Source organism: Colossoma macropomum, unplaced genomic scaffold (genome assembly GCF_904425465.1).
Source record: "Colossoma macropomum unplaced genomic scaffold, Colossoma_macropomum, whole genome shotgun sequence".
Classification (NCBI taxonomy): Eukaryota; Metazoa; Chordata; class Actinopteri; order Characiformes; family Serrasalmidae; genus Colossoma; species Colossoma macropomum.
The window spans coordinates 18,262,246-18,276,945 of NW_023494803.1; the positions used below are offsets into that span (position 1 = coordinate 18,262,246).

A 14,700-nucleotide genomic window follows, 5' to 3' on the forward strand; every position below is an offset into this window, starting at 1 on the left:
TGCTATAAATATGGGTTAGGCTCAGCTGAAGAAGGGACAGCTGTGCTCTGGAGCAAGGACACTCTTCAGCAATGTCCTCGTCTCGACCATCAAGAGGTCACAAGAAAGAGAATGGGAGTGAATGACACACGGTTATATAACTGCCCAGTAGTTGTGACCAGAATGGAATATACATACAGTTAGAGGCTTCTTATAATGCTAAAGCACCAGTTTGTGGAAAGTCAATTTTTTTTACTTTTTCCTTTACCCTGAGTGTAATTATTTAGCCAACATATGTTGGTGTTTAAAGTTTGCTTCTTTACTTTTGTACTGGAGCTTCAGAACTGGTGTAGCTAACAAGTAATGGAAGTTTGTATCCCACTAATTAGCGCTGAGTACATTGCACACTTATTTGAAACCATATCAAACTATTAAGTAATCTCAAAAAGACTTGCTTATGTGGTTTTTGACAATATTTGACAGAAGTTTGTTCCAGCCAGTTAGTCCAGCTAGGGCAGATTTAGGGGAGCTTTACACTGAATGGGCACAGCAGGTCTGATGGAAGTTAGATCGATAAAAAGCTGCGTAGTTGTTGCTTAAGCTCTTATTAAAATGAATAATATTTTCTCAAAATAATGTTATTCCATTAATAAATCCTAATGGTGAGAATAAATAAACTCTTCATCAAGAAATGTTATTTGTGCTGTCAAATGTCACCATGACCTTGAATTCTGTGATGTAGATCATTAAACATGTAAACACAATTACACAGCAAAATCACACTTTTTCTAATGTACCAATTAGGATTGTGCCAATTCACAATCTGTGTATTTCAATACATTCTTTCTGCAGTAAGTATTTTTCCCTGTAACTCTTGTTAAATTAACCAGGACACTGTTGGTTCTCTGTGTGTGAAATGTTGTGACTCTGTGTTGAGCTGCTAGTGAGCAATGAGGGGTAAAAGAGGAGGGGTGAGAACCCCCTGCTTTAAAAACTTCACAAAGACATCTCTCCACAAAGATGGGTATGCACAACTGTAGATTTCATAGTAACAACAAAATAACAATAAATAAAATAAAATCAAATAAAAACATCTTGACTTGCATGCTCATCAATGACAATCCAGTTTGCCTTAATGTAAATCATCCACCATCTCTATTGAAATACATCACTTCAATGTTACTGAAGACAAAATTCAGCCGAAGGACCTCCTCTAAAACAGACAGAAGTTGTTTTTTTATGGCTACTGTAAAAAGCTTAAGAGCCTGCAACTTATCTAAGAGAGGGATACGTTGCTTGACTTCAATACCGTTGTTTGATCTATGCATGTTGTAAGTGGATGGATGGCATTTAAGTGATGTTAGATCCCCAAATGGATATTTTATCAAAATTTTTCAAAACATTTCTCTGAGAGTACTGTACTCCCAGACCCCCATTGTGAAGGCTTAGGCCCATCTATACATCTCTAGTGATGACCAGTCCATTGTTAAAAACAGTATTAGCAGCCTACTTGAACCCTGAATTTTGTCTACTAATGTGAAAATTGTGTAAAATTTTCTTTGAACTGTCATTATAGATAGTGTTGTGCTGCCAGTTTATTGTGATTTATATATGGATCATTCTGCTGAACTGAAATCACTTTTCATACTTTTCAAACTGACCTGGTCTTAGACTAAAATCCTTTTGCTTTGAATGGACATATGTATGTATATAAATATATGTATATTTTACTAAAACAAATGATTAAACATTTAATTTTGTCACTGCCAGAACAAATGTTACCAAATGTTTTGGTAGAGACAATTTTGCTCATTTTGAGGGAAACTCAAAAATGCTAGCCAGTACATGACCAGCAAACACAGCTTTGAACAGCTGAAAACACCTAAAATCATAATATTTTCCTTAAAAAAACAAAAGGTTTATTAAATTGCAGAAAATATCTGTTTCAGTAGTGACAAATCTTAACGTTACACACTGATTTTCAGACTTTGGGACAGGGATGCAGTCTCACTTCCTGCTGTAAAATGCAGGGGTGTGGCTAAAATAAGGCTCTGCAAATGGACTAAAACTGTCTGGGCACAATCAACATGCCAGCAGTATGTAGTCGAACACAGCCTTTGTGTTTCAGCAGTGATATGAAAACATCGAACAGAATATATATTTTTTTTATCAAACTCATGATTAATTCAAATCTTTCAACTCACTTTAAAAGAAATGAAAAAAAATCTTAATAAAACAACATTGAAGAAAAAATGTGAAAAATATTATGTATTATTTTCACAAGCTGAAATTCAGGGGTTAGGGTTTGGGACAGCCACCTCCACACAGAAAATACCTTATAAATTATCATTTTGTATATAATTAGCTTATTACTATCTCTATTCATGCACTGGATTTAAACAGATCATAACACAGTCTTTGTAGTGGGAGGATATAAAGTATAGAAATGAATTATGTTTGAAGAGGTTTAAAATGAAAAAAAAGACTTGACAGTATGCCTGGGGTTTGACAGTACATGGGTCACTTTCTTTGCATGTGTTTTCGTTTCAGGGTTGTGCTTAGGAGTGTGTGTGTGTGTGTGTGTGTGTGTGTTGGGGAGCATCACTTCTTCTTGAGTGTGACCACCTGTCTTTTGTTGTGAGGTAAATAAATAAATAAGCGCGGCCGGGCACCAGCTGTCCCTGGCAGTCCGTTCAGAGGTCAAGGGCTCCCACCGCTGGCCTCGCGAGGTGAAGACGTCCAAGTTTCGACTTCACTTCCCCTCCAAAGACTTCCCGCCGCTCGGGGAATACATGCAAATGGGCCGGCTCTGGCTAAATGGAAATTACATGAGAATTTTTGATCAGCGAGGGCAAAAACATAACTCATTAAGTCAAAGCGCTGCGAGATGAGGCTGGAATACATAAGCATCAGAAGTGCATCTAAGTCTGCTTTTCCTCTGTGAAGTTGATATTGATCTCTAGGAGAGTTTAAACACGCCAGAGCAGATTAGAGATCCTCTTGAACCTCCTCAAAGCTCCTTTGAGCTCTGGAATTGTCTAGAAGGCCTCCCCACACCCCTTATTTACAGTCAAGTGGCAACCCCAGTGTCTTCAGGCACTGTTGAGTGAGGTTTTGTTTTTTTTCTCAGGCTGCTGGTTTCAGTTTCCTGATGAGCTGGTTAGGATTTGGTCGCACCACAGTAGTTTCCGGTGCTCCGAGGGACAACCTAAGAGCCGTGGAGGACAATAGGGAGGCCGAACCACCAACACCAGACAAAGGAGGCAGCAGGATGAGGCTGAGGCTGCTCGGGGGGATGTGTGCTTGTATATATATCGGGAAGGAGGGGGGTCCCAGGCTGCCTTATCCATGGTCCTCCCTGAATGTGTGGTCCCAGTGGGGGCAGGGCTATGGGAATCTCATAGCCCAGCAACTGCATTTCTTTAGATGTGCAGCCAGAGAATAATTAGGAGCTCACACCCCAAGAAAATGATCCCTGAATTGGCTTTGAGATTCCAAATTAGCTACGCATTCCTTCCCTCCCTCTTTCCTTCCCCCCTCCTGGCCAAAATTGTTTGTTTGTTTGTTTGTTTGTTTGTGAGAATGCTAATGAGGCGACAGCGGCTGGTATTTTTAGTGAGGAAGGACTTTGGACGAGGGACGTGTGAGGCTTAAGAATATGTGTTTGTCGTTGTTCCGCTAATAATAGAAAGACATTGCAAGGTTTAAAATAACTCTCACGTTAGATGATGTTTTCCTTCAAGGAAAAATCAAACTGTAGGAATAAAACAGTTACACTACAGGCCTATTCATTTAATGTGTGAGGAAAAAACATGACCTGCAGCATCAGAAAGATACAAACAGCAGCTGTAGCTAGTTCTTCAACGGTGTAGGATGTATTTGTTGACGGAGAAAGAAACATCAATGACCTACACAATAATGACTTTGTTGTCTGTATACAGTAGCACTTCTTTCAAACAGTTGACCGTATTTATGAATAGACAACTGTAGAGATCCTCCTTGACTGTCAGGTTAAGGTCATTGAGAAGACGCTCTGGGCCACCTTGGTGGAGCCAACTTAAGTAGAGGCTGTGAAGAAAAAAAAATTACATTCTGTGAGGATCATCCTTTAATATTCTGTGAGGTCAGTTAACAGTAAGCGCAGCGTAGAGATGGTACAATACCCATTTTTCCCTGAGTAGTGGCCGATACCGATCCGATACTTTTTCTTTAAAAGCTGCAAAGCCTTGAAATGAGCTATTTTTGACTGAAGCACTTCACCGCCGATTTTAAGCATTTCTTCACAATTAAATGGATAATATGTGAATAAAGTCATTCAGAGCACAGTGTGATGTGAAATACTCCATTCTAAAGAAACGTACTGATTCCGAATTGTTTACAGTGACGGAGATAGGAACCTGATATAAAGCTATTATATTTGCCTGACATAAAGCTGTTGGTTGAAATGGTTATGAATACACTTCCTGCTGTCTGAGACATTGATGATTTTGAGATACGCTCTTGGCCTAAAAAGTATTTTTTAAATTCATTCCTCGCAGAAAGGAACATGCAGAGCGTTGTGAGGCAAAATAGTTAGAGAAAAAAATATTTTTTGTTATAATCTTACTATTATCGAATTACATATAACAACTCCAAAGACACGTATAGGTTCAAGGGTGGTTTTGGATAATAAATAAAATGGCTGTAGATGGGTTGTGGGCATCATTGCAGACAGCCCTGGTTCCTATCACCTATTGCTCTGAAGGAAATTTGCAGAAATCACACAAAAGAATTGGAATTCCTCTTTAAGAAGAGTATCTTAAAGTAGGCCATCATGCTGAAACTACTCAAACACAACCTCCCCACAGGAGGAACTACACACAATAGCAATAGCTACATTTCCATCCATTATTTTCTATGAAAAAATGTTTTAATGCTTCAAAATGTTTGACAGTGTAGGCTATGAAAACAGAAAATGTGCTTAATGTTTTATTAATGCTGAAAAAAATTATAAAAATCTACATTGGAAACTTTTGTTTGTTTGTTTGTTTTTGAAGGGGGGCATAACTAGGGATTTAGCGATAGGGCAGTTGTGAGCAGATGCTGATATCCAGTGTTTTTCATGTACATATATATAGATATAAATACAATTTAATACAAAATGTAGAAACTGGGACTACATCTACCTGGAGTAGCATTACAGAAGAATACAACATACATTTTGATTGAGCTACGAAAGCAGTAAAATGAATAAAATGCAGATATTTTAGTACAGTAGCCCAGCATCGCTTAAACATTCTGCTCTTCTGGAGTACGATTAATACATCATAAAATATCATTTCGAGATAGCGGACAGGTCTAAACATCTGTCTGATATTTTTTTAAGCAAGTATCTGCTAGCACTTATATTAAACCAATTTTATCGTGCACCCCTAAAAATAACACATTTACAGATAACTTCAGTGTCATGTGACAGATTTCCCTCACAGGCCTCTTACAGCAAACACAAACATGGTAAAGAGGTATTGTCAGACTGAGGAGGAGACTAGAGTATTTTAAAGGGAACGCTGCTGCTTCAGTAAAATGTTCAGTAAAAGCTAAATGGAAAATGCTCAAACTACTCTGTAGGGCAGAGCAGCATGACCTCTCATGTAATGGTTCAGATGAAAAATAATATAAACAAAATGTACTAATCAGTAAGTTATGGGGATGTCAAGGATGCCAAAGGTACACAATGGTGATGTTCAGGAAATTAGGAGCTGTAAACATTTTCTGAAACACTTTATTTGGACAGCCCACTCTAGATGCTTTGTAGATGCTTACCTTGAATTTAACATTTTTACATTCAACTAGGTATCTATTAAATTCTCCTTAATTTTCTTTGATTTTCTCTAACCTTAACTTCAACTCAAAACTTAGCCAACCCTCATCTTCGTCCTAACCTTGACCCCAACGCTGTTGAGAATCCACTGAGTTTTACCAGATAGTTTATTAATAATTTGAACATCTGTAGATAATCTATTGGGTGCTATCCAATTAAAGTGGAACCCTTTTTTAAATTGACTTTTTCAACGCATTTTCATTTTGTCACTTGGAACGTAGCTAATATGAGTGTGTGCTATTTCAGGTTAGATTTACTACATGACTGGATTCATTCTTTTTTCCCTCCGATATGCAATTCAGCATTTTCTGCTGTTATCGGTACAATATGGATGCATTGTATCAGATCGGTGCCGTCTCTACCAGAGCATATTAATAATCAACCAACAAGAATAAGAGTGTCCGTACCTCAAGAAATACACATCACGTTTTCACATAAAATGTTCTATTTAATCTATACATAATCGAAATAAAATTCTAGCTCAAGATTGTCACTTTTTCACAGCACACACACGAGTACACGTCAAAAGCGGCAAATAAAAACCACACAAGTTCCAGATCAAGAAAATAAAACTGCCCCCAAAACAAATCCAACCAGTGTTTCAAATCAAACAGATTGTCACCTACATTCCCTAAAGCACTAACATTGAAGCATTTCTTTCCTATAAAATATATGTTTCTTATCAAAAAATTATATTAAATCTAATGGCACTTCTACAAAGTCTATTAAAAACGTTCTCCATTTAGTAGCATCTTTCATTACTCAAGTCAAATTCGGAGATACAGTAAAATCTTTGCACAAGAAAGAAATCAATAAATATTTCTTATGATTATACAATTTCACAGTCTGAACCTTAGAAGACAATATTCCAGTATTAAAGTTTACATATGTGTTTTGACAGTTTTGCTGAGTTGAGGAAAAAACCCACACTCATTCCTTCAAGCCATGGCTTGATTTTTGAGCATGTTATGGAAGCATGTTCATAATAAAGGATTAGTGTCGTTGCACTTCTCAACATTTACTGGCTTTCTGCTGGTTGCATGGGACTGACAAATTTTACTGCTTCATTGCTGGTCACATGGCAGCAAAACATGGCCTCAACTGTTGTTTTGACCACTAGAAAAAAGAAAATGGTTGTTCAGTGACTGCCCAGACAAGCCTTCATTTCTCATCAACATGTACCATCCCAGGCCTACTACCATCATTGCTGTCAGAACAAAACCTCTATTTCTGTTGTTTTAAAGTTTTTACAGAATTTGTAAAATTGACAGCTGCTGTTTACATTGTGTTAAAATGGACCCATAGAAATGGTAAGAATCCGGTTCCATTAACTTCCATTCAAAGTTAAAACTGCACTGTAAAAAAACTGCTGCAAATTTACAGTATTTATTTAACAGTAAAGTATTGGTTTGTTATTTTACAGAAACATGCTGTAAAAGACTGGGCATTTAGAGCAGTGCACTGGTTTACAGTAACATACAGTAAAGTACTGCTTTGTTATTTTACAGAACCATACTGTAAAAGACTGGGCACTTAGAGCAGTGCACTGGTTTATAGCAACATACAGTAAAGTACTGGTTTGTTATTTTAAAGAACCATACTGTAAAAGAGAATTTAGAGCAGTGCATTGGTTTACGGTACCATACCAGGCAACACAATTAACAGTAATTTACTGGCTGCGGGGTTGACAGTAAAGCACTGTAAATTAATGGTAAATAGTTGTAAATGTAATGTACAGTAAAATATTGTAAATAATTTACCATGAACATGCAGTACTTTGCTGGCAACTCTGCTGCGAGTTATGTACTGGAAATTTTACAGTATTTTTTTTACAGTGATTCTATTTTGGAGACACAAGGTTTTGTCACAACAGCCACGATATACAATATTCTTTTCTCTTATAATTAGTTTTCATGGAAAAACATATTTGATGTGCCTTTAAGTAACTCAACAGAAAAATTAACTGTTGACGATGGTTCCAGCTGCAGCTTTTTGTCATTAAAGACACCTAAAACAGAACTTGTGTAAAATGATCATTTTTCTAGACCTGTAATAATGCCCAATATTTAATTTGTTGTTGGATTAATCATTGTGTCAACAAGGCACATACTGTGTAGAGCAATCAAGTAAATACCTACGACTTTAGCAACGAATGAATCTCCAGTGTATTCGGAGCCTCCCGATCAACAGTTAAATGCACATGTTTTAAAGAGAGCACCTACAATCTTTTAGTAATAGCTGCATCAAAAGAGCGTCCAGACTTAAGGGAAATAAAAATAGCTACATTCCAATCCTACTTCGAGAAACAAAATTACAACATTCTGGAATTGTTAAATTCAGAAATAAGCATCGTTCACGTAATGGCAAATTGTTGGTGCTACCTACAAGTTCCAGTGTTCCATGGAGCATTTTACAAAAGATTCTTAAACATACAGAGCTTGAATAATTTAAATAAATTCAAATATGCTTCCTTTTTTTCTGACAGTTGTCCAACAATTGTGCAACAAACATGAAATGGTTTGAGAGTGTAGTCCAGTCACTGAGAGTGGAGTAATAAACCATAAGCATCTGTCCTTTGATACAAACTCAATGCTCCTCTTAGCAGTCTCCGATTTTCCTCTTCACTTTGTACGTTTTGCGGGAAACATATCGCACATTATGTGAATGGTGAGAGAAATGTAAGAGGTTTCTAACCCCCTCAGTAGTTTAGGGCAGGATATGATGCTTAGCTTCCTTTGAGGAATACCTGGGAGTAAGGAAACTTTTTAATGGAGGACTTGTGCAGGCGTTCAGCAGTGGGTGAGGTTGTGCTTATGGGCTGCTACGTCTTGTGCTCAGAGGTGAGAGCTGTTCCGATGCTCTTTTGTGCTGTTCTGGAGCAGAGGTGGCTTTAAAACTGACCAATCCCAGCTAAAACAAGGGAAGACTTCAACTCTGAAAGTTGACATGGAGAACGGCAGCTTTTACGAGAGATTTCAGATGTTCTCGACTCAAAGAGAAAAAACAAACAAACAAACGGATAAATAAAATACATATTTACAATAAATATACAGTTAGAAATAGCAGCCTACAGAATATCAGTGTTGTATCTACAGTCTATGTATGCACAGAGCAAGTGCTTCTTAGCATTTCTGGAGTCAAATCTTGACAAACTGTGATTAAGATGGCTTATCTACACAAGATACAATGAAACGATAAACAAATATACAGCAACTGATTTTACAATCAATTGTCCCAGTAAAACTGAAAAAGTACCGTTAAACAAGATATTAGGACCCAATAGAGTTGTCTATACTTCAGATGTCAAGACTACAGTAAACCCTGAACCAACAGAACTAATAAATAATTCTAATCAAGTTTTCTCAGGAAAAATGAAAAATATAGTAGTACATGGACTTTTAGTGCTACCTGCCATCACAACTAAACAACCACACGTGTCATGTGAGCTTAAACCAAAAAAAGCAACTCAAAACATTAAAAACTGAAGAAAAAGTAAAGGTGAGGGCAAAGAAAAATTAGGCAAACTTTTCCAACATTCTGACGTTTCACCAATGAATGCTGAATCGTTAGTGTCCCCAGTTTAACATACTAACTAGAAAAAAACATGTTCATAATAAAGGCCCACTGGGACTTGAGATTTGTAGTATCCCATCTCATGAGGACACTTCCACTCCCAAGACTGTCCCTGCTCTGTCTGTTTAAGGGGTCTTACCAATAGCCAACAAATTAGTATTTCAAAGTACACGTACATTGTAGGGCCACAACTCCAGTGTCATCTAAGTTACCCAAAAAATAAAAAAAGAAACAATTTCTGCATTAGTTATAACAGAACTAGTGGATATTAGCTTTAAATGACAAAGTCCATGATACAGATTATCTGTGCGATACTTTTGTTCCTACAGGTACTTTTTTCTTTTAAAGTGATGACAGACTTTGATGACCAGAGGGCATATGACCCTGATTCTCCAGAGCTGAAGAAGAAAAAACATGACCAAATAATTACCAACCTCTCTTCTACAAACAGGGCACTGATCAGAGAGAAAAATATGAGATTTTAAAAAGGCTAAATTACAAACTTGTGTTCTCTGTTAATCTTTTTGTAACTGAAGTATGTTGGACAAGCTAAAAGTTTTCATTTCAATCCTTCAGTAGGAAGCAATCATTTCAAAACTATTGTTCAAGGCATAGCCTATATTACAAAACTCAGATATTTAACATTGACTTTAGAAGACTGCTGCCAGTGACTGACCAAGTGCATCAAATGCCTTCACTTCACGTCTCTTCAATGAGTAGAGGGACCATTAGGTGACCCTAGTGCTTCACACAATGCTTAGCTCTGTGTCAAAATACAGCAAAATACTGGATATTATTACAGGCAATAACACATCTTTGCCCAGTCATGTGCATATTCACAAAATTCCACGGTGGCTTGGGCTTTACAAAAAGATGCCCCTCTAAGCTTAAAGTGATAGATCTGAAAGAAATTTTTCATTTGCACAGTTTCCTTTTACCCCAAATGTAATCGATGAAGCTAAGATAATTGGTGCCAGAAATTCTCTTATTTAGTTATGCTTTGGACCTAACAAGCTAAGAAGTCACAGAAACTTATGTACAACAAGTAGCATCATGCAAACTGCCTAAAATCATCATACACTTGCTTTAAACCATGTCAAGTCCTAAAATAGACTTCTATGTGTTTTTGACACTGTATGACATTCTATTGTCTATAAAAAGGGGCAAAAATGCAGCCAAAGGCTTCAGGATGACTCAAGATCTATTTAAGATTACCATAGACTACTTATGCAAGTATATGATGTGGGTTGAGGCAAGTTATGTTTTTGGCATTCTGTTACTTGTCAGCTATGCCAAACAAGTTGACTGATCAAGTACATTTGGGGTAATGGGAAATTTGTGTAAATCTGATTTGATTTTAAATACTTCATATGCAGCTCTACTTGGTAATGGGAGTACAAAGGCAGCACAGAGAGGCACAGCGGCTCTTATCCGATAGCAAGCGTCTTTACGAGGGCGCAGTGGAACTTGCGGATGTGGCGATAGAGGTCGCCGGACTGTGTGAAGCGGCGCTCGCACCACTTGCAGGCGTGCGGTTTCTCGCGCGTGTGCACTACAGCATGCCGGCTCAGGTTGTGTGAGTACTGGAAGCTCTTTCCACACTGGCCACATGTGTAGGGCTTCTCGCCCGTGTGTGTGCGCTCATGCCTCTTCAGTGTATACATACAGGAGAAGGTCTTTCCGCACTGAGAACAGGTGGGCGCCGAGCCGTCGGGCGACAGCTTGGAGCGTGAGTGCGAGTCCCTGTCGCGGAAGTGTGAGCTGAGGTGCAGCTGCAGCGTGTGTGGGCTTGGGAAGGCCTTACTGCACAATGGGCAAACGCACACTGGTGGGCCGCCGACTGGAAGGAGCGCCCCACTGGACGTGGAAATGTCAGAAGAGGCCAGCTCATCTTCGTCGTCATCCTCGCTGTCGCCCAGAAGCCTCCCGCCTCCTCCTCGTCTGGGCTCTCCTCGACTCTCCTCACTCTCCTCTCGGCCGTGGCTACGGACACACCCTCCCACACCAACTCCCACTCCGACCCCAACCACCAAGGCCCCCACCCTTCCACCTCCCATCCTCTCTTCCTGTTCCTCCTCCTCCCCCATCTCCTCCTCCTCCTCCTCCTCCTGCATCATCAGGTGCTCCTCCAAGACTGGGCCACCGTTGCCAGGGAAGAGGGCGGTGAACCCTGTCACCATATTCCCAAAGCGCCGGCTCTCGGGGCCTCCTGCTCTGTCCTCTCGCTCTGACAGCGCGTCGTGTTCGTTGCGAACAAGCGGCTCCGTGCCCTGCTGCTGGCTGTCGAGGGCCAGCTGTCCCGTGCCGTCTCGGCCTGACGCCGGCTTGAAAGACAAGTCCAGAGCGCAGTCCGTGTCGTCCGCCGCCCGGGACCTCTGGGACGGCGTGCCGGCCGGACCGCTGACACCAGCTTTTGTTTTTCCAGCTGTTTGGACGCGGGGCTCGGCCTGGGCTGACACATAATTGACACCTACAAGGTCCGGGGACCCGCCGGGGTGACCGTTCGCCTTCTGCCTTGCCAGCGCAGGCCCGTCACAATCTGTGACAGCCAGGCCGCCGTCGCTGGTGTCCATGTCATCTGCCGGGGGGGCCCTCTGGGGGATCTGCTGCACTTTGCTGGGCTGCAGTTCCCCATCAGATGAGCTCTCTCTGTCCAAGCAGCTCAGGCCCATTCCGCCGACAAGCTTCTCATCCAGGGAGCACAGCTCCTTGTCTTTCAGCCGGCCTTTGCACACCTTAACGATGTCGTACATGTGGAGGTAGCTGGCAGCGGCCAGCACGTCCTCCACAGGCAGGGTGCTGAATTCCAGCTTCCCCTCATACATAAATTCAAGGAGCAGGCCGAAAGCCGGGGCTGTCACAATGTCACTGTTCAGATGCACAACGTCCCTTTTGTCTAGCTGGTCCCTGTAGAAGAGGTGGAAGTACATGCTGCAAGAGGCCAGCACGGCTCTGTGCGCTTTGAATCGTGCCTCGCCAACGAGAACAGTGCAGTCACAGAGGAAACCTTGGTGACGCTGCTGACTCAGACACTGCAGCAACTGGCGGCTATGGTCTGGGAACTCCATTCTTCTCTCATAACCTGGCGGAAAACAGGAAAAACTGGATATTAAATAAACGCAGAGCAGCCATTCACAGCGCGACAAACAGGCTTAGCAACGCGTATGGTGCTAGAGGCCACAGGAGACAAACAAGAGTAAACCCAACCCCATTACCTATAACAGTTAAAGAAAAAAAAACTTTGATTACATGATTGCTTTAATTAAAGTAAAACTATTTCAACACTACAATTTCCTAAATTAATGTGGCATGTTACACATATATAAATGATATATATGCACTATACATAAAGTATGTACATGTACACTTTACATATAAACTTTTAGGTATGGTTTATCTATAAACTTATGTTAATGTGTATATGTAGAGTATATAGAAACCAAAAGACGCTAAAAATGACTTGTACAGGAGAAAAACAATACATTTTAGCATTTTTTTCTCAGCATAAAAACTAACCTAAGCATCTCAGTACCTTCGTTACAGCGCTTAGCTGAGTTCATCCCTCCGCTCGCGCTCGTCGTGGTTCGTGCGCGCGCGCCACGAAACGAATCAGCTCAGCGTTCGCGGTTCAAACCCCGCGGGTCGGTTGCTCGCGCAAAACTAACCGCGCGCGCTCCCGAGCTTTCTCCTCTGTCCAGCTCGGCGAGGAAAAAGCCGAGGAGAGCGCGAGGGAGTGAACCGGCGCCCCGCGCGCTAATTATCCCGCAAGCTGTGGAGTCAGCTGCTCTGACATCAGCGCGGTGGAAACGCTCCCTCCAGCTGTGCTCGCCTTCACGCCATATGTTACTGCACACCGAGCGGAGAGAGAGAGACAGAGAGAGACAGAGCCGCTGTTTCAGGCTTCATGTCGGACGGTTACAAACGCCAACATCGCCACTGTTACCACGTTAATCCACTCAGAGAGGGAGCCGTGAATCCCCCTCACATCGACTGAACTCCCCGACAAGTCCGAGTAAACAAACACCAGCCTGTGCTAAGCTACTTTTTAGAAAACTGAACTTCGGCGAAAGTTCGTCCTAAATGCTTGAGCCCACCGGGAGCGTTTTATTAAACAAAAATGCCGAAGTGGGGGAACTTTTAAAACAGCGCTGTAAACACATTTACACTTTAAACGCTCTGTTATTAGCCGAAGTCTGTCGTTTGTAGCCAAACTAACTCTGTTTTTACTAAATCAGGCAGAATGTTGCCCGCTGTGATACGGCTGGCCAGGAAAAGCGAACCAAAGCGAGATAAAACCGTCTAAACTGGACAAAGTGACCGACAAAAATGGACAGAAGCAGGCTGCTGCTGCACCGACCGAACAGCAGCTTTCTTTCTGTGGAGCCTTTAACAGCGAAGGAACTCGACAACTGCAGGTCTGTGGACGAGGCAGCCGAGCCCAACTTTAAACACTCGCCCCGCCGTCTTTAAAACGCTGTACTCACAGGAATAGCGGCTCTCGGTGTCTCCTCGGACGTCCCGTCGTCATTTCATGGTGTGAGTCCAGATGTTGGCCTCTCGTTTTTGTTTCTTGAGCTCGGTTCGACCCCGCCGAGCGAGCTGCACTCATAGCAGCAGCAGCAGCAGCAGCACTGCGCTTGTGTCGAGCAGGTTGTTAGTGGTCCAGTCTCGCGATAACGCCGAGCTCCACAGGACTGTACTGCTGCTACAACTCGCACCGTGGCAGCAGCTAGCAGGGCTGCCCCTCCACAGCTGTGCTAGCTCATCTATAACAACGTTACTGGTTCACTTTTATAAAGGCTGAAAGATTGACTGAATTAAAGTAGGATCCAAACCTGTCACTGTTTTGAACTCCGGTGTCAGGCATTTAGTCTAAAATCCAACTTAAGCTCGCTTGCTAAGACGTTATTTTTGCTGTAAGGGGACTGGGTGTCTATAACTTCGAGTAGCTTTAGTTTGCCATATTGAAGATGAATCCCAACTTTTTACATGTATGTACACAAAAAATGTATGTGTAATTCAGTCATTCAGATGTAAACAAAGTCGTTTAGAATCGATTCATGTGAAATGGTGCATTGTTGAACCGCTTACCAACTATCACTTCTTTACAGTGGTGGTGATAGGAACCAGGGGTCGCCATGTCTGCTATGCAAGTATAGCCGTTTTATTTGGTATCCAAAACAATCGGTGAAGCTACACAAACCTACATATAAAAACGTGGGTTCATGGTGGTAAACTCAAAATAATACATTTTCTTTGGGTACTATTTTGCCTTACAACACCTGTGT

General features: G+C 41.2%; 1 protein-coding gene across 1 annotated transcript; it reads right to left on the bottom strand.

The window, feature by feature from the left end:
- Positions 1-6,266: 6,266 nt before the first annotated feature.
- On the bottom strand, positions 6,267-14,055 carry zbtb42 (zinc finger and BTB domain containing 42). Its single transcript, XM_036593655.1, has 2 exons — positions 13,897-14,055; positions 6,267-12,494 (listed from the first exon to the last, which is right to left on the bottom strand). Exon 2 carries the CDS (start codon positions 12,478-12,480, stop codon positions 10,840-10,842), a length of 1,641 nt encoding a protein of 546 aa, XP_036449548.1. The 5' UTR covers positions 12,481-12,494; positions 13,897-14,055; the 3' UTR covers positions 6,267-10,839.
- Positions 14,056-14,700: the final 645 nt, after the last annotated feature.